Genomic DNA, 27,303 nt, shown 5'->3' on the forward strand with positions numbered 1-27,303 from the left:
ATGAATTACAAAAGTTATTAAAACCAATTTCATTACAATAAAAAAATGCACAGTAACATAAAAAAGGCAACACCGCACGATGAAAAAAAAAAAGAGCTTGTGCACTGTTTTCAGCCCTTCCCTCTTTACTCACAGAGTCAATACAACCTCTTTAGTGGCTACAGTTGCACAACAGAATACAGTACCTGCAGGCTCTCAGGTAACACAGACTGGAGCAGTAAAGCAACACTTAGTCCCATCAGAGACTGTTTAATAACAGGCTTATAACAGCAGTCTATCATTGGTCTTACAGGTTTACCTTAACGGGGGCCACAGAGGCCTAGAAACAATCCAAGAGAAGGCTTACTGTCTTTTAAAAATACAAAGCTCAGTGACAGTGAGAAAACAAATTCATTAAAACAGTCAATTTAACGCAACTTTTTACTATATACAATTTATACGTACCTATGTATGCTGGATCGTAAAGTCTCCACATAGACATCATCCTACTAAACTAATCCAGTGTTGTGACTCCCTGTATGACATTCTTTAGATATGTATGTTAATGTATTAGCCTAAGATGATGTAATAAATAATAGTCAAGTTTACTCCCTGACTAAATCAACACACAGACATGAAGCTATTGCTTTTCAACTTGTTACAAACCTGCTTTTGGCGTTCACTGCTGTGGAATTCAATGCAGGAAATTACAGTGCATCCGCTGGGGCTGTTTATGCATTTGAGGCTAGCGCCAAAACCATTCCAACGCAAAGTCAGGGTACATTTGATGTGAACATTCACTCACAAGAGAGCGGCTGCTGGTCATTATGTTCTAATTGTAGGGGTTGAAAATGATCTACAAATCAACTTATCTTGATTTAAATCCCTAACAGAGTCACTAACTCCTGACCACAAAGTGATAGAAGCAGAAAGGACATTTACAATCACAGATTAGATATATACACTCAGATTAGATATGGAAATAGGCACGGTGTGAAACAGCACAACAAATGACCAGCAACATTTCTCAGAAATTTTAGGGAAAAAAAAGATATAAAAAAATACACATACAGAAAAAAAAATTCAGTACATTAGCTCCTACAACACAATCAAAACCAGTTACTTTGTATGCGACACAGCTTCTAATGTACAAAGTACATGCGCATTCACAAGCGCTTAACAAGTTACAATCTCTGGAACAAAATGTTCAGTGTATTGCACAAAAAAGAGTCTATAAAAAATAAAACCATTAAAAAAAATGAATGCACTATCCACAGTTGGTCCATGTTGGTCCACGTGGCTCAGTCTAGCCCAGGGTTTTTTGGCCTCTTGACACTGAGCAGTTCAGGGTTTAAAACAAAGGCCTCAGTAGTAGTAATGCTGCATCTCTGTCCAACTTGTGATCCAATACTTTTTCTGTGGCTCCTCGGGCTGAAACCCCAGATTGAACTGATAACGCTCAGCCTTGCGAATTTTCACTCCCTGGTGTTTTGGCATTATTCTGTAGTAGATGGCTCGCTTGAAGAAGCCAAGCTAGCAGGGAAAAAAAAGAAAGGAAGAAGGTGACATTAAAAAGTTTGAGAGCTGAGTTTTTTAATGGCTTAAGAAGAAGATTTAGGATTTAGAAGCTGAGTAGATTCACGCTGACAGAGACAGAAATACACACTACCCTGCTGATTAAGGGAGGATTCACATGTGTGTGTTCCTTTAAGGTATATCCTGTTATACAGATACCTCGGAAGTCAGATGTCAAAACTTGGGAGTGATGTCACGTCCAAGGTGACTGCATTCCAGTTGTAAAGTTGGAAAAGCATGTAAAAAAATGTTTTTGTTCTGCTTCTTAGCAAGGTAGAGCCATTCATTCATTTATTTAACCAGTCATAAATACACAACGGTGGCAGCAGAGATCAAATTTTTACATTTTTGCTACTGTTTTTCTTCACTGCCACCACCTTGTCAAGTTAGGGTTGGCTGCTTTGGTGTGTTCCAGATGAAAATTCTAACTGGGAACTCCAGTCTTCCAACTTAATCTGGAATGCACTAAGAGTGCAATCATCGATGTGGCATCAACCAATCAGTCCCAAGGCGAGTTAACAGAGCTTGAATGAGCATTTAAACAAGCTAGCTGTCTGTTAGCTCTCTTTGTTCATATGCTACATGGTGATTATTTATAGCAAGCATAAACGTCACCAGTTTCAAGCCAAACAAAAAGCTGTGCAAGCAACTTCCATCTCTCTTAATAACATTATTATTTTTATTATTATAACATTATTTTTCTCAAGTATTCAGCAAAGGCAGCACAAGGAAAGCCAGGCAGTGTATATATGTATGTGAATCCTCCCCAAGATGGAAAAGAAGCAGTGAAAAAAAGTTAGCCATACAGAGATCAACAGTGCAGTGTTAGCCTGCAAGGAAAGCAGTCGAAGTGGTTAGTTGAATCACATCCCAAACTCGGTGCTGTCACTGACAGCATCTACAGAAAAATCCTTTCAAAGGGGTGTTTTACCCAAAAGCCCCAATGGTGTATGCTGTTGGGAGACATGGGGCCTCAGTAGTCCTCAGTTAGCCTCTCTGTCTCAGAGGGCTGGATCTTCATCTCAGCCTTCTGGGCCTTGGCCTCATACATCTCCCTCCTGCTGGCTCTCTGGAAGAAGCCACACTGGAGGAAGGCGCATGAATTCTGGGGTTAGACTAAGGTGTCAAAACAGAGGTTAAAGCTCAATAAAACAATCTCACCTTCCATAGTATAAGAATGATGATTCCTAGCAGTGCAATTCCTGCTACAGCTGCAGAGATGATGATCCACAGGGGAAGCTCATAGGGCGTCTCCACCCTTTCCTCTGGTTCTATTTGTACTTTGAACTACAAGAAAAGTGAAGAATGTAATATATTATCATATCATAAGCATTATTTTCATTCCTGCCATCATCATCACATACCAAGGTCGTCTGACTCTCCATCTTGATGTTTGATTGATTATTAATAAGCTTCAGTGTGGCTTGGCCTTTAACTTCAACTACAAATGCATCAGAATAGTCCTGTAGGCACACACAGACACAACATCAAAACATTTTCCCAAATGTCAGGGCATAAACAGTAAAATAGGATTGTTATTTCAATCTGCACTTATTTATAGTTGGTCATATAGCTCTTTTCTAGAATAAACTCCTTCCCCATGTGTACAAGGAAAGCATGCAGTGGGTAGGAAGCACCTCCCTGCCCTTCTATTTGCACACATGGAAATCCTGAGGCATGGACATGCCAGAGAAGAACACAGACAGCAGATATCACAGTGATCAAGTGAGACACAGCATGAATAGAAGACAACGTGTTAAAGTGTGAAGAAGCTTACACAGCACCTTGCCAAGTGAGTTTTTGGCCTACCAGATCTAACAGCACACTTGATATATAATTAAAAAATCACCATGAATCTACAATATATATTAGCTGGGGAGCTCACCTCTAACATTGTACTATTCCACAACCGGGATCGGACGTAAATCGTGGCTGAATTCGAAACATTGAGCAGTGGGCAGGTAAACGTCACACACTTTGCTGTCCCCTTGGAGCATTCCTTTAACAGGCCATAAGAAAGAAACTCTATTAGAGAGTGAACAGATACTGACAGTTAAGACTAGATTTAAAAACAAAAATCCTACTATCTACAAGGGATGACTCAATTTGTATATTAAATGTTAATCCTACTGACGTTGGTATTTGCCACAGTGTGAGGTTGTCAGTCCACTTATTTTGAAAGATATTAAATTCTGTACACAAGACTCCTCACATACAAATGTCACACATATACGCATGATCATGTTAAGGGAATATAAATCTAGGACTTACCAACAGGTACCTCTTTTTGGGAGTAGAAGACAGTGTGACTGCTGCCTGTGGCTCAATAATATTTGAATGGGTCACGTCATTCTCACCTTCAACTCTAATCTGTCGCTTAGTACGCTTAGGTCTTCTCTCTGACAACTGCAAGATGGGAGAAAAGAAAGAAGAAAGAAAAAGGAAGAAAAAAGAGGAAACAGAGGAGACAGAGACATTACATCAGAGGGTTAATTACTGGTTTGATAAAGACATTACTACATTTTTCTCAGAATAGCATTGTCATTTCAGCTGTCTATATATAGGCTGCATGCACTATGGCTTTCTGTTTTGGGGCTTTGTGAGGTCTGTGTGTGGCGACAGATGTTTTTTTCCAAAATGTATTTCTGAATAGTGGTTTGGCATTAAGACCATTTTCACACCACTTTTCTAAAATTGACATTTATTCACACTGCACTGACTTGAGTTCATGCTGACATCGGCTTGAGCAACACACGTAACAAGTTGATGACCCACCTAGCTTAATGAATTCATGCTAATGAATTTCTCAAAGGTTGATATTTGAGAAATTGTATTTAGAGGTAAGGTTCATGGGTTTAAAATATATCTCACAGTTTATGGTTCAGTACCTGATGTTTGTTTAAAAAAGTAATGATAAGCCTTGGCTGTACTTTCTGTTTAGTGCTAATGAGTAAAAGCTAGCATGCTAATGTGCTAAATAAAGATGGTAACTGAATTAAACATAAGCACTTTAGCTTATTTGGATGCTGATGGATATATATGTCATATATTTAACTTTAAACTGCTGTTTAATTCTCTGCGTCTTTTGACACTGCCAAAGAGACTATGGAGTCCTCCTTGTTTAAATACCGCAGTCGTTGGTCAAACTATTCTTGACACTGTCACTTCTGTTCTAAACTGAAACCTAAACAATGGCGGAATGAAACCGTTCGCAGTGTCAGATGAGACCGCAGGAAAACAAAACATCAATAGCAAAAGGTAAAGTACAACTGTTTTTTGATATTCTTAAGGAAAACTTCACGTTGTTATCAAAGACCTGTAAAAGCTGAAAAAACCAAACAGATAATATTTTTTAACAACTGTCACAGACGCTTAGTGAAATTAACTCTTTGATTAAAAATCCCTCAACTTACTTAACTCATGACATGTTTCAACGAGATACACTGTTTTTTTTGTTTTTTTTTTCAGTTTCAGTGATTGCTATGTGGAGTTCCCCAAGGTTCGATTCTGGGGCCAGGCTTGTTTTTTACCTTTACAATTTACCCCTAGGATCCATTTTAAAAAGACATGGCAGTTCTTTACACTTTTATATTGATGATCATCAAATTTACCTACCCTAAAAAGGTCTTTAAAAAACACAGAGTGTTTCGGGGACATCAAACCCCTGATGGCTCTACATTTTTAAATATTCAATGACAGTAAAACTGAGGTTGTGATACTTAAACCCAGTGATGCTGGCATTGCCTCAAAATTGGGCTCTGTGGAACCTTATATTAAGCCCACTGTAATCAACTTTGGAGTTCAAGTGAACTGTGATTTTAAATTGGATAAACATATATCCATAAATATACAGCTTTATCCATCGTCAGATCACTTAGTGATTTTGAGAGTTATAGAAGTGTTTATTTGTATGTAAAGCGTATATATTTTAATTATGTTCTTACTGTGTGAAATTAATATTTTTGGTCAGTTTTTTAATGTGTTTTATAAATAAGGTTGCATCAGACTGAACTGGATTGAAGGTACAGCTAGCCTCTCTGTATGGCTTCACAGAGAGGCTAGCACAGATGTTGACTCATTTTTAACTCATTTTTAAGTTTTTGAATGTCTTAAAAGTTTTGTGATTGATTTGTGTATTTTTTGTTGCTGTTAAGTTTTTGTTTTTGGTCTTATTCTGGGTCATCTTCACAGATATCACACGTTTCAAAAAGTGTTAAAAAGAACCTTACAGTTAGGTTAAGCATGTTGACCACATTTCCAGGAGGTTTACACTCCGTTTCAGAATCCCCCTGAACAACAATCTTCGTCAGGTACAGCAGCCACTTGCCGTTTGCTACCTCACAGGGCCACTCAAAATCCACAGCCAGGGTTGCTATGTCTTGCAGCGATTGTCCCATTGTGTTCATCTAGAGGTGGAAGCAGTCAGAAACATTAAAAATAGAAGTGAAATACATCAGATGGTATGAAATAACAACATGGTGACTGTAACTCCTAAACCGTATCCACCCCTGCTCACACTTAAACCACAAACCATGGCTGACACAACAATCCACAGCCGACGCAATATTAAACTTCTGAAGTGCTGGCTTCAAAGACAGGGTGGGGATGATGGAAATGTGGGTGAGCAACACACATTATAGATACAATGTACAATCTCTGAGTGGTGAAGATGACTCACAGTAAAGGTGAACTCCACCAGACTACCCACGTCACTTGTGTTGACCATGGCTGACTCGCCCATCACTGTCCCACCAAACTTTACTGTTTCCACCTGTGACTTTTCACTGGATAAGCTAAAAGACAGATATGTTTCACACAGTGTAAGTAAACAAACTGTAAGGAGGGTAATATGATGCACTGACCATTTTATTTATCTACTCTTTATGTACAACAGGGGTTCTCAGATTTTTTGATGACCGAGTACCGATTTAGGGAGATGGTTGATGGAAGGAAGGAAAGAACCCTCCCCCAAAAACCACATAAAAAAACCTAAAAGTCCTCTAGGGGCACGGGAGACATGCCTAACCTAACAGATGTATAAGAAATATAGTAAATGCAATGCATATACTTCCCATGATGCCTGTGATTACTCTCAGTAATCAGGTGGTTTATGTGCTAAATACCTGCATTACTTTTAATTTTTCTCTGTTACTGAGAACCCTGAATGTACAGTATGTCATGAAACATTTGCGATTGGGACTTACAAGCTGAAGACTGGATTAATGGTGTTTTCAATCAGCAAGGCCATAGGAACAGGCGTTAGGTCACTCTGCTCACTAAGACTGGAGAAATTACAACAGTGTGCATTATCTTAAAACAGCTTAAAAATTTAAACTTCATTAAAAAAATGCAAAAAGCAGAAAATGAACTTAATTATTATACACAACAGTATTATATTGACTTGTTTTCCCTGTTTAGTATTAAGCAGGAACAAAATACAATGTGCAACCAACATTATAAAGCCCTTACGTTGACAACAGCAGCTGACACTCAATCTTTCGTGTGTGTAGGGTGATTCCTGATGTCTCAAACTTGAGCAGGAAAGACACCTATTAATAAAGCAATGCAAGCACATGAGAACTGTTGCAAACCCAACTGTCCAGTAGAAAAAGATAAAAATAATTGTCACCTGTTCAAACCTACCTTTTCGTTTCTGCTAATTGGGTTCCCCACCTCACAAATGACTGTATCAAGAAGAGTGCACTCAACTTTGTTATTCTAAACACAGAAGAAATAAACAGAATTAGTTTTAATTTTTAAGGAACTGACATGACCAGAGATGTGGCTAAACATGACCAAACCAAACCAATACATTGTGCATCTTGTAAGAAGAGTAGCATTAAAAAAACAAAGGAGATTTAAATAAAAATGGGCATCTTCTGCCCTCCAGTGGACCTACCAAAGAACTGACACTGGCATATTTCAGCACATCAGGGATAGTGACATTGAGCACGACTCTGTGGGCGTCTTCAGCTAGCTTCCCTTCAGATTGATAGTTGGTAACGTTTACCGCGAGCCCTATTCTCTTTATGGAGCTGTTGAACTGGAGCACTTGAACTTTGCCCAGACTGTAGAGGGACAACATGTATTAGCTTTGTTATTAATGATTATTTTGCTTGACTAACACATTCATGACATAGCAATAAGAAAAACAAACAACAAATATGGCTAACGATGGCTAAAGTGCTAAAATGGACCTTTCCAATGGGAGTCCATAAGCAAGGGGGAACCCTCACAATTTCACACATTTCACATTTCACTTTGTTTTCTTTGTGCTAAGCTAATGGTAAGCTGGTACTGGTGGTAGCTTCATATGCATTATATATATAAATGAGCACTGCAACAATCTTCTAACCTAACTGAGCAAGCTAACTAGTGTATTTTAACCTTTAAAAGTCAGCTTTGTGTCTATACATGAATGACTCAAAGGATGCTTGGTTGCTCACTATATAAATTTACCTGGGATAAGGCTTTTCTTCATTTTCTTCAACAAACTTTGCTGTTAGTTGCAGGTTACTGGTACATTTGTTGTCTGAGCCACACGCCTTTTGAAAGTGAATCTGCAGGAAATAGAATTTGATATGATAGAATCATATCAAATCTTACAAGGGGACACTGGACTGTACCATTTCTTTACCATCTCCAAGTTACTGAAAAGGAAACCTGTAAATGATGTGCATGCAAGACTCCATACCTCAGTTCTTCGGCTGGATTTCTGCTCTGGGCTCAAAATCGGGAAGAAGTCCAGGTTCTGTGGGGCTCGTCTGGCTCTAGGTATTGGTTCGTATAATGAGAAGTTGAGGAAAAAGACCACTGGTTCCAGTTTGTCCCTCACAGGTTCCTGTGAATTAATTAGAGAGTTTCTTTTTGCTTGTCTCAATAAGCACAGGACTATCAGGTAGCCGCAGTTTATTTGTTCTCTCCAGTCACTCAGCAAGATGATCATTTGCAAATAGCACAAAATGCACGGCTCAGTCAATACAACATCTGCAATAGTTGCGTTGTGCACTTACGACTACAAATAGCTTGAGAGTTTCACACGCAGTTTTGGAAGATGTCATGGTCAGGTTGCCAGTGTAAGTGTTGATGTCATTCTGAAAACGAACACGAGAGCTTCCTCTTCTCTCCCTGTCGGCCTCTACTATATACGTCACCACTTTACAGAGTGAAAACAAACAGAAAAGATTAAAGCAAGCTCATGCAGTAAATAAAGTTTTTTTTTCTTACAATACAAAGAATTTCCATGGTGATGCACTTGTTTGTAAGTTGGAAACACTGTTCATTTGAAAAAGAAAATTGAACACGGAAAAACTTACTGACAGGTCTCTTGAAATTTGTATTTCCGGTGCTTAGAGTGAAAGACATGCACAGAGTAGCTGTAATGCTGTGAAGCACAAAGAGAAAGAGAAGAAGAACTGAGACCTGAAAAAACACTCAATAAGCCAGTTTCAGAATGACATAAATTTAGGAGACATCTCACCATGGTTTATCTCCAGAGCACATTTTATCGTCCACAATCTTAGGCTCGACAGTGAAGTCTTGGGTTAAGTGCACAACCGGTCGAGCTCTTATTTAAAAAACAAAACAGAACAAAACAAATAAATGAATCATTATAATAATAATAATAATAATAATATGAGAAATAACTCCATGAATACTGAAAAATAATAGATGTCATAAAAATAGTTTGTCGTAATTTATGAGACAAATGTCACTGTAGAAAATTGCTATATATTATATATACACTCACTGGCCACTTTGTTAGGTACATTTGTTCAACTTCTTGTTAATACAAATAATACACAGTCACATGGTAGTGATCAGCCCACAACCTTCCAGCAGAATAACGTACTATGACACTATGTCAGAAAGTTCAACAAAGACTTCGCTGCACTCAAATGATCCCGAGATCACAATAAAATTGCCCAAAGAGCACCTCTGTGTTGTGGTGGAACAGCAGGTGAGGATTTACATCATGAATGTGCAGCCGATACATCAGCAGTGTGTGTTATGCTATGATGTCAATAAGGGGGTCCAACTAACATGGAAATATCTTGTTTAACTTTGTTTTTGATTGTGTCTACCTGAGGAGGGCAATGTGATCATCCAGAGAGCCAACTAAGATATCAGGGTAACTGTTATCATCCACGTCCATCCCTCCGCTGATGGAGTAGCCGAAGGTCTGGAATTTTTCACCAAACATCCTACCCATAATGGTCTGCAGAGGGAGTCATTGACACAGGTTTTCAGAAGAGTACTTTGAATAAAGTTTTAAAATGACCACAGAATGTCAGACGTTACCTGACTAGGCTCCCTTGATATTCCCTTTTTGCTTCCCATCCATATGTAGACCATTCCTGTCTGGTGGAATGGCGCTCCAACAGCAAAGTCTGGAGACATTAGCATTACAGTTAAACAAGTGCTGGAAGCATGACAAGAAAAGATGCTAGAAAAGAAAACTAGGCACTCTTTGTGTATAGGAAATATTTGTCCTCTAGGTGGCAGCAGAGAATGTTTTCAGGACTCATTTGAAACACTACAAGTTAAATACCTCTTGTTTGCAGCTGAAATGATTTCAAATTACAGAAATATTCCTTTAGCGTGCTTTATGCTCACACCGCAGTTTACCTGTGGTCTGGTGCACCACTTTGATTTCACTTTTTTAAACTAGAATATTATCAGATGTAGGTCCAAAAGAGATGCTGGGTTCATGGTCACACCTTGGAATCCGTCTTGGTTGATGTCGCCAATGGCGGCCAGTGCAAGGCCAAAGGCAGAATCAGATGGGCCCTTCAAAACCATTGAGGCGGTCTTCTGGAAAAATCCATTCTCGTTCATGAAAATGTACACTGCTCCCCCCACTTCATTCTTACGGTCAAAGTAAAAGGGGGCACCCACAATCAGGTCATTCCAACTAGAATATGCAAGACAAAAACCCACATATGCATGTAAATACAAAAATACATACACATGGCTAAGTATAGCTAAACATTCAACACAAGTCACCAAAGCTATATTAACTGCATCTCAAAAGAATGTACTACCTAGAATCCTAATGACCAACTAGATTTCTAGATAGAGAAACACCTGATTTCTTCATAATTTCAAAGTGAATCCCTCATCCCTGCCACAGAAAGTCACTATTATCATCTGTGTTCAGACACACACTGCTTCACTGTTATGCACCATATGCATAAAAAGGCAAATCACGTCCCAATCTATGTGAAAAAAAAAATTATTGTTCATTTCCCCACAGTTACACTCTCCGGTGTAGAAACGCACCTGTCATTGTTCAGATCTGTCACTGCCAGGCTGTTTCCAAAGTAGGAACCCACTTGTTCCCCAAGGATGATCTGCTCCAACAAAAGCTTTGGTTGAGTTTTATTTGAAAAAATCACAGCACCCTTAGACTCATATCTGGGAGCCCCTGTCACAACTGTCGAGTCATCATAGCTCAGCAGCTTCTTTTCTTCGAGAACTGAATAACCTGTGAATGAAAGTGCTTGAGAATCAGAGATGCTGTTTTTGACAATTGGATGCTTATCTGACGGTAGGGAGATTGAGTGTGAATCTTACTAAGGTTCCCAATGATTTGCCATTTGAAATGTTGTAAAGACACACCAACACTTACCTATATAACTATATGCTTTCTCTAGACTTTCAAAGCTTTTGTCAGCATAGTTCCAGGGGTTTTGTGGATCTATCCGTATCACATGAGCATCTCCTTTAAAACAAAGCAGAATCACACAACAACGTTAAAATCAGCTTAATACACAATTCAAGAGTATCCAAGACATAACACAATCCAATCAAATCCAACAGACTTGCACAGCGTGCAAATAATGAGTAACCCCATTATTTCAGCAGTAGGCAAAACAGGTTAGCTCGACAGTTCCCACCTTGCCAATTGTAGCTGCCTGGAGAGCCTAAATAGACATCAGTTTCCGATATACCGCCTGAAATGCCCATGTTGCACATGCCGTCCAAGTTGTGGTCGTTGTTGGGATTGCAGACGTCATAATTTTCATCCTGCCACTGATCCTCTTGGTCAAAGGTCAGGTCATTACTCCTTACATAACATTTTCCTAACATCCGCCACTGATTCTCTGACATAACCTTCACATATCGATGTCCGCATGCCTGGAGACCAGAGAAAGTATTGAAGAAGTGCAGTGTGTCATATCAGAAATTGACAGTGCTTTAACTGAGATCAATTCAGTGACTAGGAAAAACAGCTTCAAGTAAACTGAAGAATCTCAAACATCAATATAATGAAACCAGTGTCGCTGCTTTTTAATTTACACAATGGAAACGGTCCTCCCTTTGAGCAGTTACACAAAATAATCATTTTCTATGAGCCAGATATCAATTTTAGCCTTCTAAAAGAAGTTTAAACAGTCAAAGATGTTTGAAACATGCTAAAATTAATTTCTTCCTGATAAAAGGGAGTTTTTCCGTCCCATGGTCAACAAGTGCTCACTCATAGGGGGGTGTCTGATTGTTGAAGTTTTCTCTGCAGGGTCTTTTCCTCTTACAATATAAAATCATTTAAGATGACTGCTGTTGTGATCTGGTGCTATTTAAAAATAAATATAAAAAATATATTTAAAAAAATGCATTAATATGTAAGATAGAAAAATAAAAACATGGAGATTACACCAATTAGTGCTTGAACAAAAACTGAAACATATTGACAAAGACAGACTAGGAACAACATGCTGTTAGTTTCCCCTCACTGTAAGTAAAATGTGTTCTCCAGTATATTGTAATTGTCTAAAATGTAAAAGTAATAAAAAAAATCTCTTGATCAAAATATAATTTCTCCCTAAACATGAGACATTATTGCATTTTCTCCCTGTGTGTATCATCCTGTCTCAGGTGTGTGTGTGTGTCTACAGTAATTAAACATCGCAACAAGTCAAATGTGTCATCTCTTAGACTAAATAATAAAACAAAACATCCTGTGTGTCAGCTCACCCTGCCTTGTACATAATATCACCGGTAGTAGTGACTCATAGAAAGAAAACAGGAAGTCATCTTACCAACACGCGTCCATCTGGCTGGCCCTTCTGACTGGACACTGTCACACCCAACCACATGCCCTCCACAATCTCAGACGTAGTTGCTGTGGATGCGTCATAAGGAGGTAGGTCAATTATTAAAGCAACTGTTTTAATTTGTCATCAGGCTGGTGCTGACAGGTAGGTCATTACATACAGAGTAATTACCTTTTTTCTGCTTTATAATGTTCCCTGTTTTACTTCTTGTTCTTTTATTTCAATAGACCGTTTACAACCAGATTTCTATTTGCCATCATACACTAATCAAATCAAACCAGTATGCAGTACAAAATCAACCATTCCAGACTATTTATTGCATTAAAAGAAACATTCAGCATGGCTATGGTGACCACAGTCATCAGAACACCTACTCAAACTGTAAATGCAAACCTTCATGCAGCCTGGATCATGCCCTGACAAATATTAACCACAAAAATGTGCTGGGACTGCAGCAGCACTCATTCTAACCTCAACATGAAAAGTGATTCAGAATCCTCTTATTATACCATTTACCCCTAGCTTTGAATGGGGGAGGGGGTGTCTAACATTTAATAACAGTCTGTTCATGTAAAGGTGGACAAAATAATTCCAAATGCTCCAAAGGATGCTTGATGATTTTACTGAAATGATCTGACACAGTTCTGTAGTCTTTACTGTAAAATGAGGAAGCTAGCTAGTGTTCATTTAAAGGTTATTATTTTTTGTTCCTCACATTAGTTACATCCTTTTGAGGCCCTGTGCAGGGGAAAACCAGTTTTAACACGTGAAGTTCACTGAGGGAGTACAATCCTAAATAGAGCTGAGCTGTGAGTCTCCTATGGCTGTGTGAAGTAAGCGTTGCTGAACGTCTCAATCATATGAGCGATTCCTAAATTTTAGTTTAAACCCAAACTGGTTCTGAACAGTGTGCTAAGTGAGGAAGGAGGGTTTTAAAAAAATGTACGTACAACATGCAGTCTGGGTTTTTTTTTAAATTTGCTTCTGTTGGAGATCTCTGCGTTTGCTGTTTCATTTTGCACCACCATCTGTTATGTTTGCATCAAATCTATGGAAGTGCTATACAAACTCAGTTAAGGTGCTTTTAAAGTATTGTGAAAGATGGCTCCTTGCTGGTGCACTGAATATGAAAATCTTCAGAAATGTTCAAAAGTGCTCTCACTCACCATCGATCATCAGAATACCAAATAAGTGAACATCTTTAAGAAGAATGGTGTTCAATCTCATCATTATTTTCCTTACATATATAGATGAATTTTAAAGGAAACCCCCCTCGAGCTCGCTAAAATCTCTTAATGGAACAGTTCAGAAACAGCTACAACACTGCAACCATGCATTCCCTTCATCACATCAGTGCTTCGCAGTGATCTTACTCGAGGTAACCAGGTCCATTCTGGAGCAGTCAGTGGTGTCGGTGGTAATGGGACAGAAGTAGACGGCGCCTGTTTCATTGACTTTCGGTAGAGATTGTGCTTTTTCTTTGGGCGCACCTATAAGAAGCCTACAAAAGGCACAGAGGAACACAGAAAGAACAAAAACACAGAAAAAACAAAGAGAGAAAAACAGAAAGAAAGAGACAAACAATGTTTGAAATCACAATGGAAGTGTGGCACCGTGTTAGACAAAGCTATGACACTATCAGCAACGGTTTATCAGATAACCTTCTAGACACAAAAAAAGCACACCATGCAGCTTAACAAGTCAATCATTTATATTTCACCTCTTGAAATTTAGCTATTTGTATATATTACAGCTATTTATTATTTTTCTAAATGTTCTAACATATTGTATTATTTAACTAGTTCAGTCTGTTACTGTTGTTGTCTTGGAGGAACTGTAACTCACATTATTTCCTTAAGGATTATGAAAGTATTCTGATTGTGATTAAAGGCACAACTTTTATGCACAGCATTTACCCACTTAGACTGTGTGACGTGACCTGAGATGTTAAGATTCAGGGTCTAAACACACACAAAAAAGCAGACTCATTTCACAAGAAAAGAAAGAGTGAAGCAGTCGGACCATGACCTGTGACAAGCTTGGGCAGCGTACACACACACGCACACACCCCCATGCACGCACACACACATATATAGAGAGAAATTTGCTTCTTGGCTCTTTTTGTCCACTCATCGAGACACTCCCTGCATCTGCACCTCTTACCACACCACAGAGCTTTGAAGTAAAGAGATTACTGCTCTCTGAGGCTCTGTGCAGGAACACACCATTTACCGTCAGCAGAAGATTTATTAGCTCCACTTTGTGGGCGAAAGGTGTGGACAAGCTAGTTTACAATATGTGAGCGAGTGACATACGCATGAAATGAAAGCACTCAGTGCTTTGGTCAAAGTGGGTAACACAAGCATGTCATTCTTCTCATTTTAGCGTCCTGAAAATGATTTCAGTGCTGTCAGTGCTGACAATGAGTTATCAGTATTGTGGGAAAGAGTAGAAATAGAAAAATAAGTAAGTAAAGATGTTCACGATTGTTGACCTAACTGCGAGTATAGTGGGAAGCCAGCTTTCTCTCTTATTCACACTGACAAGTTAGAATAAATAAAGGTCCCAAATGTAAAGTTAAAAATAAGTCTTCACAGTAAAATCACTGTGCTTTCAAATCCCACTTTCTCCCACGAGTCAGCCTGGCACTACTCCAACTTGGGGAGAGATAATTTCTCCTGAAAAAGCAAAGCAAAAGCAAAAGGCTGTGCTATGCTAAAAACTGGAGGTCTGAAGACAAAGCGGGAAGTCACTGAACAGGGTCTGTTAGCACTTGCTCTTGGTTAGTCATACCTGATTAAACACTGCTCACAGGTTTCGTGGTTTTTCATTCTGTTTAAACACAGCGAGCCCATGTACCAGGCTCCACCACTCCACCACAGTCGTCTACATATATACACACATTCACAGTGATATCGACATTAACATGCCCCAATAAACATTTACAATCTTAAATTGTAAAGAGCATAGACACAATTATTCTCTCTTTGATGTCTCACCTGAGCATGCAGAGAGTCAGACATGTAAATTAGTCGCATGGCCCGACTTCCACTGATTTTAGATCAAATTACTATAAAAAGTATATGAATTGTGGCACATAAGCTGACAAAACACTGAACTCAGATCAGACGCTGTGGCACACATAGCTAATTCCTTGACATTAATCAGATATGTTTATAGGTAAGTTGAGACATCATCCCTTTCCTTTTATGAATGCAGTATAACAGCACCGGCACCAGCACAACCACTTCTCAGTATGACGACAACCACAAAGAGACAAGACGGCTGCTGAGGGCCAGCAGTTTCCAGGTTAAACTGTCAGAGGAGACCTTGGGTGTGGTAATTATTCAGTAATGTGGACAGTAAATAAGATACAAGATACCACAGAGGTTTGTAGTGGTGGATGGACATAACAGAAACATGGAGAGGAGTCCCATTCAGTGTGGCACTGACATTCTTTTGTTTATCTGTGTACATGTCTGTGTGTGTGTGTGTGTGTGTGTGTGTGGTCTTACACTACAGATTAACTAAGCCGATGAGAAGCAGGCGTGTAAAGCTGTTGTGTTTTTGAGCCGCAGGACACAGTGTCCCAAAACACTAACTCAGATCTTATTGTAAAGCCACACAAGGCCTCATGGGAGCTTTATCCAAAGCACTCATAAAGGGAACAGCGTCAAGCCGGAGACTGGGCAAACTTGACACACAGATAGCAGTTTGAACTTTTCTCACTCTGAATAGAAATTATGAGGAAGCAGGGTAGGGTACAAAGTCCTGTATTAATCATGCATGCTTTAGGGCATTTGAAAATCTTGGCTAGCAGGGTGCTGATTGCAGAAAACTAGAAAAAAAATACTGTCATCATCTTACTATCTCAGTGGTGCCATGTGGGTCATTGGTGTTTGTTGTTGAAATTTAACGAAGCTGTGTGATACCATCACATCTAACACAAGACGGGTTATCAGCTACCTTAGGTTCACGTACGTGCTACATGAACATTTAAGAACAGGTTGACAATTCGGCTAACTGACAAATGTTAGATGAGAATTCCACGTGTCAGGCAAATATGAACAATCAATAAATATTTTTAAAATATCATTTATTGTCAATACTGGAGGATAATATATATCATATATTAGGCTATTTGTCATTAGAGAAAAGTGTTGCAGATCGCAAAATACAAAAGGTTTACCAAAATGCCTTTCTCCATAGCTTCCAGTGTATGCTATGTTGTGTATAGGACTACATACACAAAAAATTGTACCAGACACACGACACAATGAACCTACCCCTGTTTTTAAAAATAAATGAGACGCAGAGTTAGCTCAAAGGTTCAAAGGGCTATCTTTATAATCAACCAAGATGATACCAATACATGCTCATAATTTTGATATATTGACTAATATTTATATATTTTTCTTTCAGGGACATGACACATAAACGGATCTCCCTAGCAACATTTATGCGTAGTTATATACTACAGATGAATTAGACAGGCTCTAGTTTTAGCATCTTTTAGCAACTTTTCTTTTTAGTCTTTTTTTATAATTTTTTGATCGAGTTAAATCCTGCGGTAGAGAATCAGGGAGATGAATGTCCTTCCAAGAGAAGCTTGACGCGTGCATTTATGTTCATATTTGGCCCCTACATGTCAACTCCTGCTTGTTAATGTATCACTGGGCATGTTTGATTGTTTCTGACAGGCCATAATGACCCTAATCCCACTGAGAAATGTCCCAGTGCTCCCAACAATCAGACTGCCACTGTTAATTTTTAATGTAAACACATAAGAGTAGCTACTTTTGGCAAAAAAAAAAAAAGAAAAAAGAACGAGCTTAATTTCCAAAATTCCAAAGTTTCGCTTGAAAAATGACCTTGATATCCTCATGATCATGGATGCATGGAGGACAATAATAACTGAAGGTTTTCACTTTTTCAAGTAATGCAGCACAGAACCATAGACTAAACATCATTACTAGCCCGTCCTTCACATTCCTGATCTTGAGTGAACAACTTGCAAGAAAATGTCAACTTTTTCATTAAAAGCAGATCTTTCTTTTTTTTTTTTTGATGAACCCACATTTCTGTTGCATATGTAACCCTCATAAACTTGGCGTACAACTGATTAACAACGAGGTGACTCGCACGTCATATCCCGTCCTGTCCTAGCTGTGTGCTCTCCTCCTTATCGCCTTTCATGCTCATCACCTCCTCATAAACAGGCTGTCAAAGGCTCGGCTAAATGGAAAGGGAGAAGCAGGCAGCTGCATTCCAACTCCAGGACATGTTGCAATTTGCCCCTTCTGTCTAAGAAGTCATCCAAAAGGCTGGCTAAACCAAACATTTACTGTTTGCACCCAGCTAGGGGTGGGCGATAGTGATGTGTTGGTCGCGAACGAAATGGCTCTTAGAGCCGGATCTTTGATGTGAACGACACAAGCCGGCTCCTTATCGCTCCTGTTTTTGTTTTTTTTTCCGTTTCTCTCACCCTCTCTCGCACTTTTATTCTGCTTCACTCTGCATGCGAGCCTTGTGCTTTGCGCTGGGCAGAGGGGGGAGGGGCGGTAGTTACACTCGCAGTAGCACAGGAACAGAGCGGGAGGGAGAGATGGCGAAAGAGAGCCAAGGACAACAACACCACATTAGAAAGGTATAGTAATGGTCCACAACTATTTTCAGTTGCGGATGATAAAGGATTCAGAAAGTTTATTCATGCAGGTCCATATGACAGAGAATATGCATCTTCTTTTTGTTTTCATATTTTAATTTATATTTAATTGTGTTGCGGTTTGCAGTGTTTTGTGTTGTTTCACTTTAAATTTGTTTAAATTTAAAGTGAAACAACACAAAAATGTAAATAGTTAAAAGTTGAAATGTAAATAGTTGGTTTTTGTATTATATGATTTCTTTATTATATTTTATGTGGAGTGAGTAAATAAAAGTATATTTACGGTGGCTCCTAGAGACAAAGCACATACAAACTTCAAAACACGTAAAAACTACAAAACACGTACAAAACACAACAGAAGTGCTCCAGGATGTGCTCCCCCCCACAGTGTTGAGCTTTTGTTACCTAGTGGCTACACAAGCCAGGAAGTACCAACGACCGGATTTGGTGTGTGGTAGTAACAGGTAAATGAACTTTTTTTTTATTATTATTATTTGAATATATATGAGTGCTTGTGTATAAATACACAAACAATACACATATGCTTTCAATTGTGTAATTTAACTGATCTAGGTAGCTCTGTTTTGGAAGTTCAGTTAACGCTAGAAATGTGTTTTGGAGTTTGTACGTGCTTTGTCTCTAGGGGCCACCGTATATATTTATATATATATACATATATAAATAAGACCAATTTTTTTTTACATTAGTAATTCCTTTTGTGCATAATTTTATATTGTTGTTAATAATAAATTAATTAAAGCAACAAAACAACCTGAAGAGCCGGTTCGAAGCCGAAAGAGCCGACTCTTTTTAGTGAGCCGAGCCGAAAGAGCCGGTTCTCTAAAAAGAGCCGGAAATCCCATCACTAGTGGGCGATATAAACGATATACGATAGAAACTATATAAATTTGGCCAACGATAGAGATTTTGACTATATCGCTCTATCGCTATAGCGCATGTTGATGATGTCATTAAGCTGCGCCTGTTTTGGTCGAAAGCATCGCAGGGGCTAAAACCATTATCATCTGCAAATTATGGCGGGCGACAGTCATAGCAAAGAGATGAAGCACTTTTGAAATATGGGGAAAGCCAAAAACTGCGCTTCCTCCACTTCCGTAACATTGATTCATTAATGTTGAATTCTCTCGCAGCTGCTCTATTCCCATGTTGTTGCAGTATATTAATAACTAACCTCGTATTGTGGATGAATAATCTCAGTTGTTCTCCTGACTGAAGTTTGGCCCGTGTATAGCATCCTGCTATACGATTGCATTTGTCCCTAACCACCAGAATCCGTCACGTTAACTTTTAATGAGTGGAAAAAAAGTTGGCGTTCATCCTCCAGCTTCACTGTGCTAATGTTATGCTAACATAGCTGTGTCGCTAGCAATCACGTAGCACAACATTATATACCAGGTAGTCCAACTTCAGTAACCCTGCAAACACCACTGCTGTTTAGTTTTCTGTCTTCATTTATGTTGGAAGTGGTAGCAGAGCTGTACGTTTTAATTAGTTTCAAAAATCTCTCAGTCAGAACATGGTATGAAATGTTTAGGTGTAAACTAGCGAGCTAACTTCCTGTTAACTTCTAACTCTGTTAAATTTAATAAATTCTGTTTTCATGGATGCATGGATGTAAAACTTAATTGTTACACCCGATAAAGCAGCAACGCTGATGATTTAATTAAAGATGAAAGAATTTAGACCGTTTTTAAATCTTAGTGTTCGTTTGACTTTGGGACCTGAAGTGGACGGAGTTTTGGACCCAGATTACTCTGCGAAGCTCCTCACTACGGCAGCCGTAATGCTCTGACAATCCATCAAGCAGTGCGGCTTACCAAAGTTGTATTAAAAATTTTTTAACAGATTTCTGCACACCCAAATCGGTTCGAGGTCAGTAAGCACAACCAGAATTCATACATAAGGCACGCTGTCGATTTTTGAGAAAATTAAAGGATTTTAAGTGTGCCTTATAGTGCGGAAAATACGTTATACAGAAGAAAATAATATATCGTGATATATATCGTTACCGCACATGCTTCAAATTATATTGCGATATGAATTTTAGGCCATATCGCCCAGCCCTACACCCAGCTAAGGTGAGACTTAGTTAGGCTGCATTCTTGACAACAGGACTAAAAATCTTAGAAGAAGACAGTTTGATGGACTACTGTATATTTGTGTCAGCCATTAAGTTAAACAAACAGTGGTTCATTTATCTAGTCATGTTAACCTCGGAAAACCCTCTAACTTGAAGCAAGAACAGATAGTGGGAAAAGTCTCTCAACAAATGAGGGGAGCTGCAAGGGAAAGGGCAAAAGGGCTGATTGTAAGCAAATGTCAGAGTCAACACAAACAACTTCTCTTGCAGTTAATTAAAATTAAGCCACGCTCACCTATAATCTTTACCCCCCACATGTCTGTTTGCTGCTAAGATAACACCAACAACAGTGAAACCAGGAAATCCGACTTACTTAAACCCTTTTTGGGATGACATTTCCTTTCCAACTCACAGGATTTTGAGAGATTATCAAGACGAGACAAAGCGCGAGTTAGTCGCGTTTACAGTCAAACTGGCGTCTCATTAAGAATACACACATCTTCACGTCGATCAAGTCGGAGCCGTTATAAGACACGGGATACAGGTGTTTAACGGGCAAATTTGTATTTTTTTTCCCCCTTAAAGGCTTTTATCTTATATGTGAAGAACAGGAAACATTTAAAAGTGGGTGAGGGAGAGAAAACGTCACAAAGAGATTCAGATGGCGGAAGGAAAGGTGAGCGACACGAAGCAAAGTGGGAAACTTTCTGCCTCAAGCCTGCTGTTTAATAAATTGTGCCTGCAGAGTGTATGCTGTGGTGTTACAGCTGCCTGTAACATGCGTGATTGATTGCCCTCCGGATATAGCTTAAGGCAACCTGTCTGTCACAGGATTTGAACGCAGCCCTTTTAATAATATTAAAAGTAAACCATGTGCCACCGATGACATGTCAAGTTTGCATAAGTGACACTGATTTTGCACAGCAAACTGAAATTAGCTAAAAAAAGAGAAGCTATGGGGTGATTGTAGCTCAGTCACCAGTCTGCTTGCCAAAAATCCTCGGGCAAGATACTAACCCCAAGTTGAATGTGTGTAAATGTTAGACTAGAAGCACTTCCAAAGAAAAGAAAGAACTGCTTGTGTGATTTCATAATATTATTTTACGTAAAATTATACAGTAGTCACAGCAAAACAGTAGTTTTATGAAATATTTTACTGTTGACCTGGACCAGCACAGCCATTTTTCACACCAGTGCTGTGACGTGGATCGGGGTACAGTATGGTGACACCACACTGTATCACTCTAACTGCAACACAAGGTGGGTCACTAAATTACCCAAAATGCACAAGCAAAGAAAAATGCAATAAAATATTATTAATCCTCACCCTTTATCTTAAAAACACAACATCAGACACACATATATACAAAAAAACTGCATGGTCTCATCTACTGCATCCTCATTGTTTTTCAAGGAAACACTGCCACTTCTACTAAAGAAGAAAATAAATACAGATCATACTAAATAGTGACTCAGTTTGCAGATTGAATTAAGCCTAACGATGAGAAGAGACTAGACGTGAGATCTTTTTATGATCTTCTAATGACATAATGACTTCAGTGTACGATGAGAATCTCTGATCCACCTCTCCCACTGCTCATGAACAAAAACCCTGAAAACTCCTCCACTTTGGGTAGCAATTCCTCCCCAACCGAGAGCGGGCACTCCACCCTTTTCTGACTGATGACTTGGAGGTGCTAATTCTTATCCCAGCTACTGCACACTTGACTTGTAGAAGCACATCATCTGTGATACATACAGCACGTCATAACCTGACTGACAAAGATGACAAGGGATGAATCATGGCAGCTTTCAAGAAAATGAAAGTGAATGCAGAATGCCGCATATTCCAGGAAAAATTAACAAATAATTTTTTCTTTTTTGTGAAAGGCAAGCCAGTGTGCTTCCTTTGTGGTGAGGCGCTGGCAATAATGAAAAGGGCAAAGGTTGAGCACTGTTACAGTTTGAAACATGCTAAACTTGATGAGTAGAGAGGAGAAATGCACTCGTAACTCAAAATGAATCTTCATCTTTTTGAGTTTGAGTGCTCAAAAAGCATCTTTCACACAACAACAGACTGACAGCGAGAATATTACGTGTGCAGGTTTTGTGGTGAGTGCAATTTATAGCCAAGAAGCTGAAATCTCATGGGGCTAAGTAACACAGTAGCTATAGACCTTTTTGCTGGTCTTTTGTTTTTGCATCCCTCGGTATGTGTTCATAATAGTGTGGCCCTCAGACAACTATATAAAAATTTAAATGGCCCTTCACATGAAAAAACAAACCCCAACAATCAAACACATGGAGAGTGAAGTAGAAAACACACAGTGCAACATAGGAAGCCCCTCAGCCTCAGCCCATTGGGAACGTTACTTTAAAGTGCAGACTTCACAAAGGCCTGAAATAATTATCCACTGCCAAAAACACACAGCACTTGCAAATTCAGCATTCTGACACAAAGGTAGAGAAGAAACCCAGAGTCAGAGGGAAGTGGAATGTGAGCAGCTCCTGCCACAGCCAATCAGCGTGCAGCCTTTATTCCTACCTGTACCTGTGTCTACTGAGCTGTGCCAGTGTATGCACATAATTTAGCCTATACTTTATAGTCAGTGCTAATTATAAGACAAAGCATTTCAGTCTTTTCAACATTCATGCTGAAAGACTTTCTTCAGCGAGTAATTTAATGCCTTAGGAAACGAATAAATGTGTAATAAATTACTTCTTTGAGTAATTACTCAAACAATGAGTAGCTGTGATGAATCCAGGTCACTGTACTTTCAGGAAACAAAGAAACTACATGAGGCGGTGAGCACACACTTCGCTTTCATATCATTCACAGTAAGCACGCCTAGTTCTTAACACACTTAAAGAACATTTGCCTGCATGTACAGAACAAAGTCGATGAGTCATCTCTGGTCAAACAGTGATGAAAGAATGTGCATGAAGTAGAAAACATGGCTCACACAGACTCACCTTCACTTTGCATCCCAGGATTTTCATATATTTATGTCAGGGCAGGGCAATTTGGATATGTATATAAATATTAACATGCCAGCATGAACAATAACAGCAAACTACAAAAGCCTAAGCCTTACAACTATCATAATGTCAAATGATCTACTTTAAAGATTTACATTCTTGCAATATGGACTAGACTAAGATTAAATGTCTCTCTATAATGACAAGCATCACTGTTAGTGCATTTAAATGTTTATACAAAAGGGAGAAATGTAGGAATGCACTGCAAACCACTTTCACACATAGCAGACTGCTGATAAACTTTGTTCTCTTTTTTTCACCAGGGTACTTTTTTAGTGGAAATGAAATGCAGACGAAAGAGGAGATGACAACAATGTCATACAGTTGAATAAAGAAAAAAGAAAGGACTCCGCACCTGTAGACAGGCACCCACACTAACAGGGTATCTCAGCTGGACAAACATCCTGTTTGAAAACCACCATCTGTCTTTGGTGAAACAGTAACAGGAGACCAAACTAATTTAGAGCCAGCTCGACAAATTAAACATGGCAGGACATCCCCTTGATGATAAAGAAACTCACTTTTTATTGGCAACAAGTGAAACCTAGGCCGAAGCGGGCAAAGAAAGTTCAGCTTGTGGTTGCAGGTTTGTCTCCTGTCACTGGATGAATAATATCGTCAAGTACTGCTGCAGGGTGTAGCCCCCCCCCTCCTCCTCCATACACACACACACGTGTATTTATATCCTTGTGGGGACATCTCGTTGACATAATGCTTTCCCTAGCCACTTACCCTAACCCTAACCATCAAAAATGAATGCCCAACTGTGACCCTTACCCTAAACCTAACCATAACCTAATTGTAACCCTGACACTAAAACCACATTTTGAGTCTCAAAAATGCTTTCAAACTGTTTGTCCTATACTTGTGTTTGTCCCCACAAGTATAGTAAACTACCAATTTTTGGTCCCCATGAAGATGTTAATACCTGTCCACACACACACACATAACTGACATAGAGAAATATACCGATCAGGCAAAACATTGTGACCACCGACAGTTGCGGTAAATAACTGATCTTCTCTTCATCATAGTATCCGTCAGTAGGTAAGATATATTAGGGATTAACTGAATATTTTGTCCTTAAATAGAAATGTGTTAAAAGCAGGAAAAATGGACAAACGTGGGGATTTGAGTGAGTTTGACAAGTGCCAAATTTTGAAGAGCCTGGCCTGTGTTGTCTGATCCAACAGATGAGCTACAGTAGCTCAGATTGATTCAAAAATGAACACTGTTTTTGACAGAAAGGTGTCAGAACACACAGTGCATCACGGTTTGTTGTGTATAGGGCTGCATAGTCACAGACCAGTCAGGGTGCCTATGTCCACCACCAAAAGCACCAACAATGGGCACGCAAGCACCAGAACTGCAACACACAGTAATGGTCCAGTGACCTGGTCTTATGCATCACATTTTCTTTTACATCAATTGGATGACCGCGTTTGTGCGCATCGCTTACCTGTATAACACCTGGCACCAGGTTGCACTATGGGAAGAAACAAGCTAACAGAGCAGCATTGCCCAAAGCAGTGTGATGCTTTGGGCAATGTAACATCCTTGGCACGTACCATCTAAATGGACTGGTTCTTATATAGTGCTGTTCCATCCTATCAGAGCACTCAAAGTGCTTCACACAACTTACCTCATTCACCCAGCCCTTTTTTCTATGCTCTAAGTGCTTTCTATTTAACATTCACACACATTCACACTCCAATGGCCAAAAGCCACCCCATGGTCTACAATAATACCTAAGCATTGTTGTAGACCATGTACAACCTTTCATGGAAACTGAATCCTGTGAAGGCTGTGGCCTCTTCAGCAGGCCTCAAAGCAAAAATGGTTCAGAAATGGTTTGAGTAGCACAACAATGAGTTTAAAGTGTTGACTTGGCCTTCAAATTCCCCAGATGTCAATCCAATCACCCATCTGTGGGATGTGCTGGACAAACGTGGATGCCCCACCTTGCAAAACTGTTGCTAACATCTTGGTGCCAGATACCACACTACACCTTGAGGGGTCAAGTGGAGTCCACAACTTGATAGGTTAGGGCTGTTTTGGCACCAACACAATATGAAGCAGGGGTCATAACGTTATGCCTGAACGGTGTACATACAAATGTATACATGTAAACAGGAATACACACACCGCTGGACTAAACCTGACCACATGCTTCTCAGTGACGCCATGCCTCAGTAGTGAACCATGAAGCCAGAAATCACAAGAGGCTCACAGTATTAGTAACATACTATTAAAATGTTGTCCATTGCTGTATGTAAAAGAAGAGAAGTAGCTGTGGGAGACACAGATGGACAGTCAGCCACACAGCTGTAACAGAGCTGACAGCAACCCATGTTCGCGTGCATGTTCAGTGCCAAGTTTCTCTCAGATATTACTCAGCTTATATAAAAGAAGTGCAGGTGTGCATGAAACATCTGCCTTTACCTGCTAATGCCTGGAAATTTTCCAACGCCAGATTTTTTTTTATCTCTCTTTGTTTACATATTCATTTCATACATGTATTTATTTATAAATATTTATTTAGCCTTTTATCAGTAATAAGCGTTGGAACGTCCTATATTTATACCAGCACTTATTTGTATTTTACGGACGCACAACAAGTTGCAGCACACGCACACTTCCTAAAAAAAATACCAAGTGTAATCCAATACTTGTGGATCATTTCTCTCTTCAAAGGTGAAAAATGGCATGAAGACAGAGAGGTACTGGAGCATATGGGTTTTTCAAGCTACAGGTAGCTCCCAGTAGCCTGGAGGCTAGCTTCTTTTCTGTGCAGCTGAGGGCATTTATGCAACCGGGGGAGGAAAGAGGGAGGGGATCTCTTACACTTTTGTTAAGATAAAAACAGTCCTCACTGCAGGTATTTCTAATGAAAGCGCCACCATAACCAATCTCCTCTGTGGAGATTAGCAGGAACCCCGAGCCGTGCTGGGATCCATTTCAACATGTTTTAGAAGCTGTTTTTGTGATGCTACACAGAATGCAACTCATGTCATTACCAGCTGATTGGATACAGCGAATAACTGCGTTAAGATCAGGGCCCGTAACCATTGTAAAGGGATTTTATGCTGACTACAGTCGTTCAGCATAAAACCACTTTAACCCCATTTTAACCTACTTGTTACTCCGAATTTCTATTTGATCTTCTATTTGAAAATGATTCTGTGTCAGTGTAAAACCTACTGGCTTGCATGGGATAGACATGAAAGTGTTGCATCGAGGCATGACACTAGCCCTTTGATAGACCTCGTTCAATGACAAAGACCACTATCATATATGTATTAGCAGGAATGTTTACGGCCCACAGACTTTTATCACTGATCAGTCCAGTGAACAGTTCTATTGAGTGTATAAGGCCCTTACAGAGTTTACAACCCATTGCACAATACTGTACTGGAGCACGTAAACGACACAAAAAGTTGTGATAAAAGATTGAAAAAGTAAAATCACCGGGGTGCTTTGAGAAAAAGGGTTTGCCAGAAAAGTTTACTTCTATCGAAACATATGACGAAAGGTGACGCATGTTCCTGTGCATGTTCTAACTGAACATCAGATGTGTGTACAGTGGGTGGACCAGTTTAATTTGCACCTCGCAGCAGAAAGGGGAAGGCCCCGTCAAATTAAATCGTTGACTTTCATAGCCTCTGGCTGCTGCAGTCAGACAGGGATGATCCTCGATCCCAGCCACGTCAACTCTGATCAAATATTCATCAGTCAAAAGAATGTGTTATTTTTTCAGCTTTCATCTGTAAAATGAAGCAGTTTTTGATCAGTTTGAGTCAAATATTTGGAGTTTTTATGTGTATTCTCTCTTGGATAATCATTCTCCCTCCTGTCTTGTCTCAACCTGAAACCTGGCAGGTTGTAAC

At 39.4% G+C, this 27,303-nt stretch overlaps 1 protein-coding gene across 4 annotated transcripts in view; it reads right to left on the bottom strand.

Annotated features, from left to right (window-relative positions):
- Window positions 1–224: 224 nt before the first annotated feature.
- The window catches only part of itga3b (integrin, alpha 3b), a 29,993-nt gene continuing 2,914 nt past the window's right edge, over window positions 225–27,303 (bottom strand). The window contains exons 2-26 of one of the 4 annotated variants that reach the window (XM_084938033.1): window positions 13,985–14,112; window positions 12,597–12,679; window positions 11,454–11,694; window positions 11,186–11,278; window positions 10,837–11,041; window positions 10,275–10,468; window positions 9,856–9,944; window positions 9,639–9,772; window positions 9,035–9,121; window positions 8,871–8,938; window positions 8,568–8,710; window positions 8,249–8,395; window positions 8,014–8,114; window positions 7,454–7,622; window positions 7,198–7,272; window positions 7,024–7,103; window positions 6,759–6,836; window positions 6,233–6,347; window positions 5,784–5,960; window positions 3,826–3,960; window positions 3,440–3,553; window positions 2,919–3,017; window positions 2,716–2,841; window positions 2,486–2,638; window positions 1,398–1,512 (exon numbers count right to left, since the gene is read on the bottom strand). In XM_084938033.1, coding sequence (XP_084794159.1) covers window positions 2,528–2,638; window positions 2,716–2,841; window positions 2,919–3,017; window positions 3,440–3,553; window positions 3,826–3,960; window positions 5,784–5,960; window positions 6,233–6,347; window positions 6,759–6,836; window positions 7,024–7,103; window positions 7,198–7,272; window positions 7,454–7,622; window positions 8,014–8,114; window positions 8,249–8,395; window positions 8,568–8,710; window positions 8,871–8,938; window positions 9,035–9,121; window positions 9,639–9,772; window positions 9,856–9,944; window positions 10,275–10,468; window positions 10,837–11,041; window positions 11,186–11,278; window positions 11,454–11,694; window positions 12,597–12,679; window positions 13,985–14,112 — 2,992 coding nt within the window. In that variant the 3' untranslated portion in view covers window positions 1,398–1,512; window positions 2,486–2,527. Of the gene's footprint in view, window positions 2,639–2,715; window positions 2,842–2,918; window positions 3,018–3,439; window positions 3,554–3,825; window positions 3,961–5,783; window positions 5,961–6,232; window positions 6,348–6,758; window positions 6,837–7,023; window positions 7,104–7,197; window positions 7,273–7,453; window positions 7,623–8,013; window positions 8,115–8,248; window positions 8,396–8,567; window positions 8,711–8,870; window positions 8,939–9,034; window positions 9,122–9,638; window positions 9,773–9,855; window positions 9,945–10,274; window positions 10,469–10,836; window positions 11,042–11,185; window positions 11,279–11,453; window positions 11,695–12,596; window positions 12,680–13,984; window positions 14,113–27,303 lie in introns of all 4 variants that reach the window. The other 3 variants (XM_084938031.1, XM_084938032.1, XM_084938034.1) reach the window with 3 other exon arrangements.

Source organism: Perissodus microlepis, chromosome 8, assembly GCF_051167445.1.
Source record: "Perissodus microlepis isolate ML-2025 ecotype Zambia chromosome 8, ASM5116744v1, whole genome shotgun sequence".
Lineage (NCBI taxonomy): Eukaryota > Metazoa > Chordata > Actinopteri > Cichliformes > Cichlidae > Perissodus > Perissodus microlepis.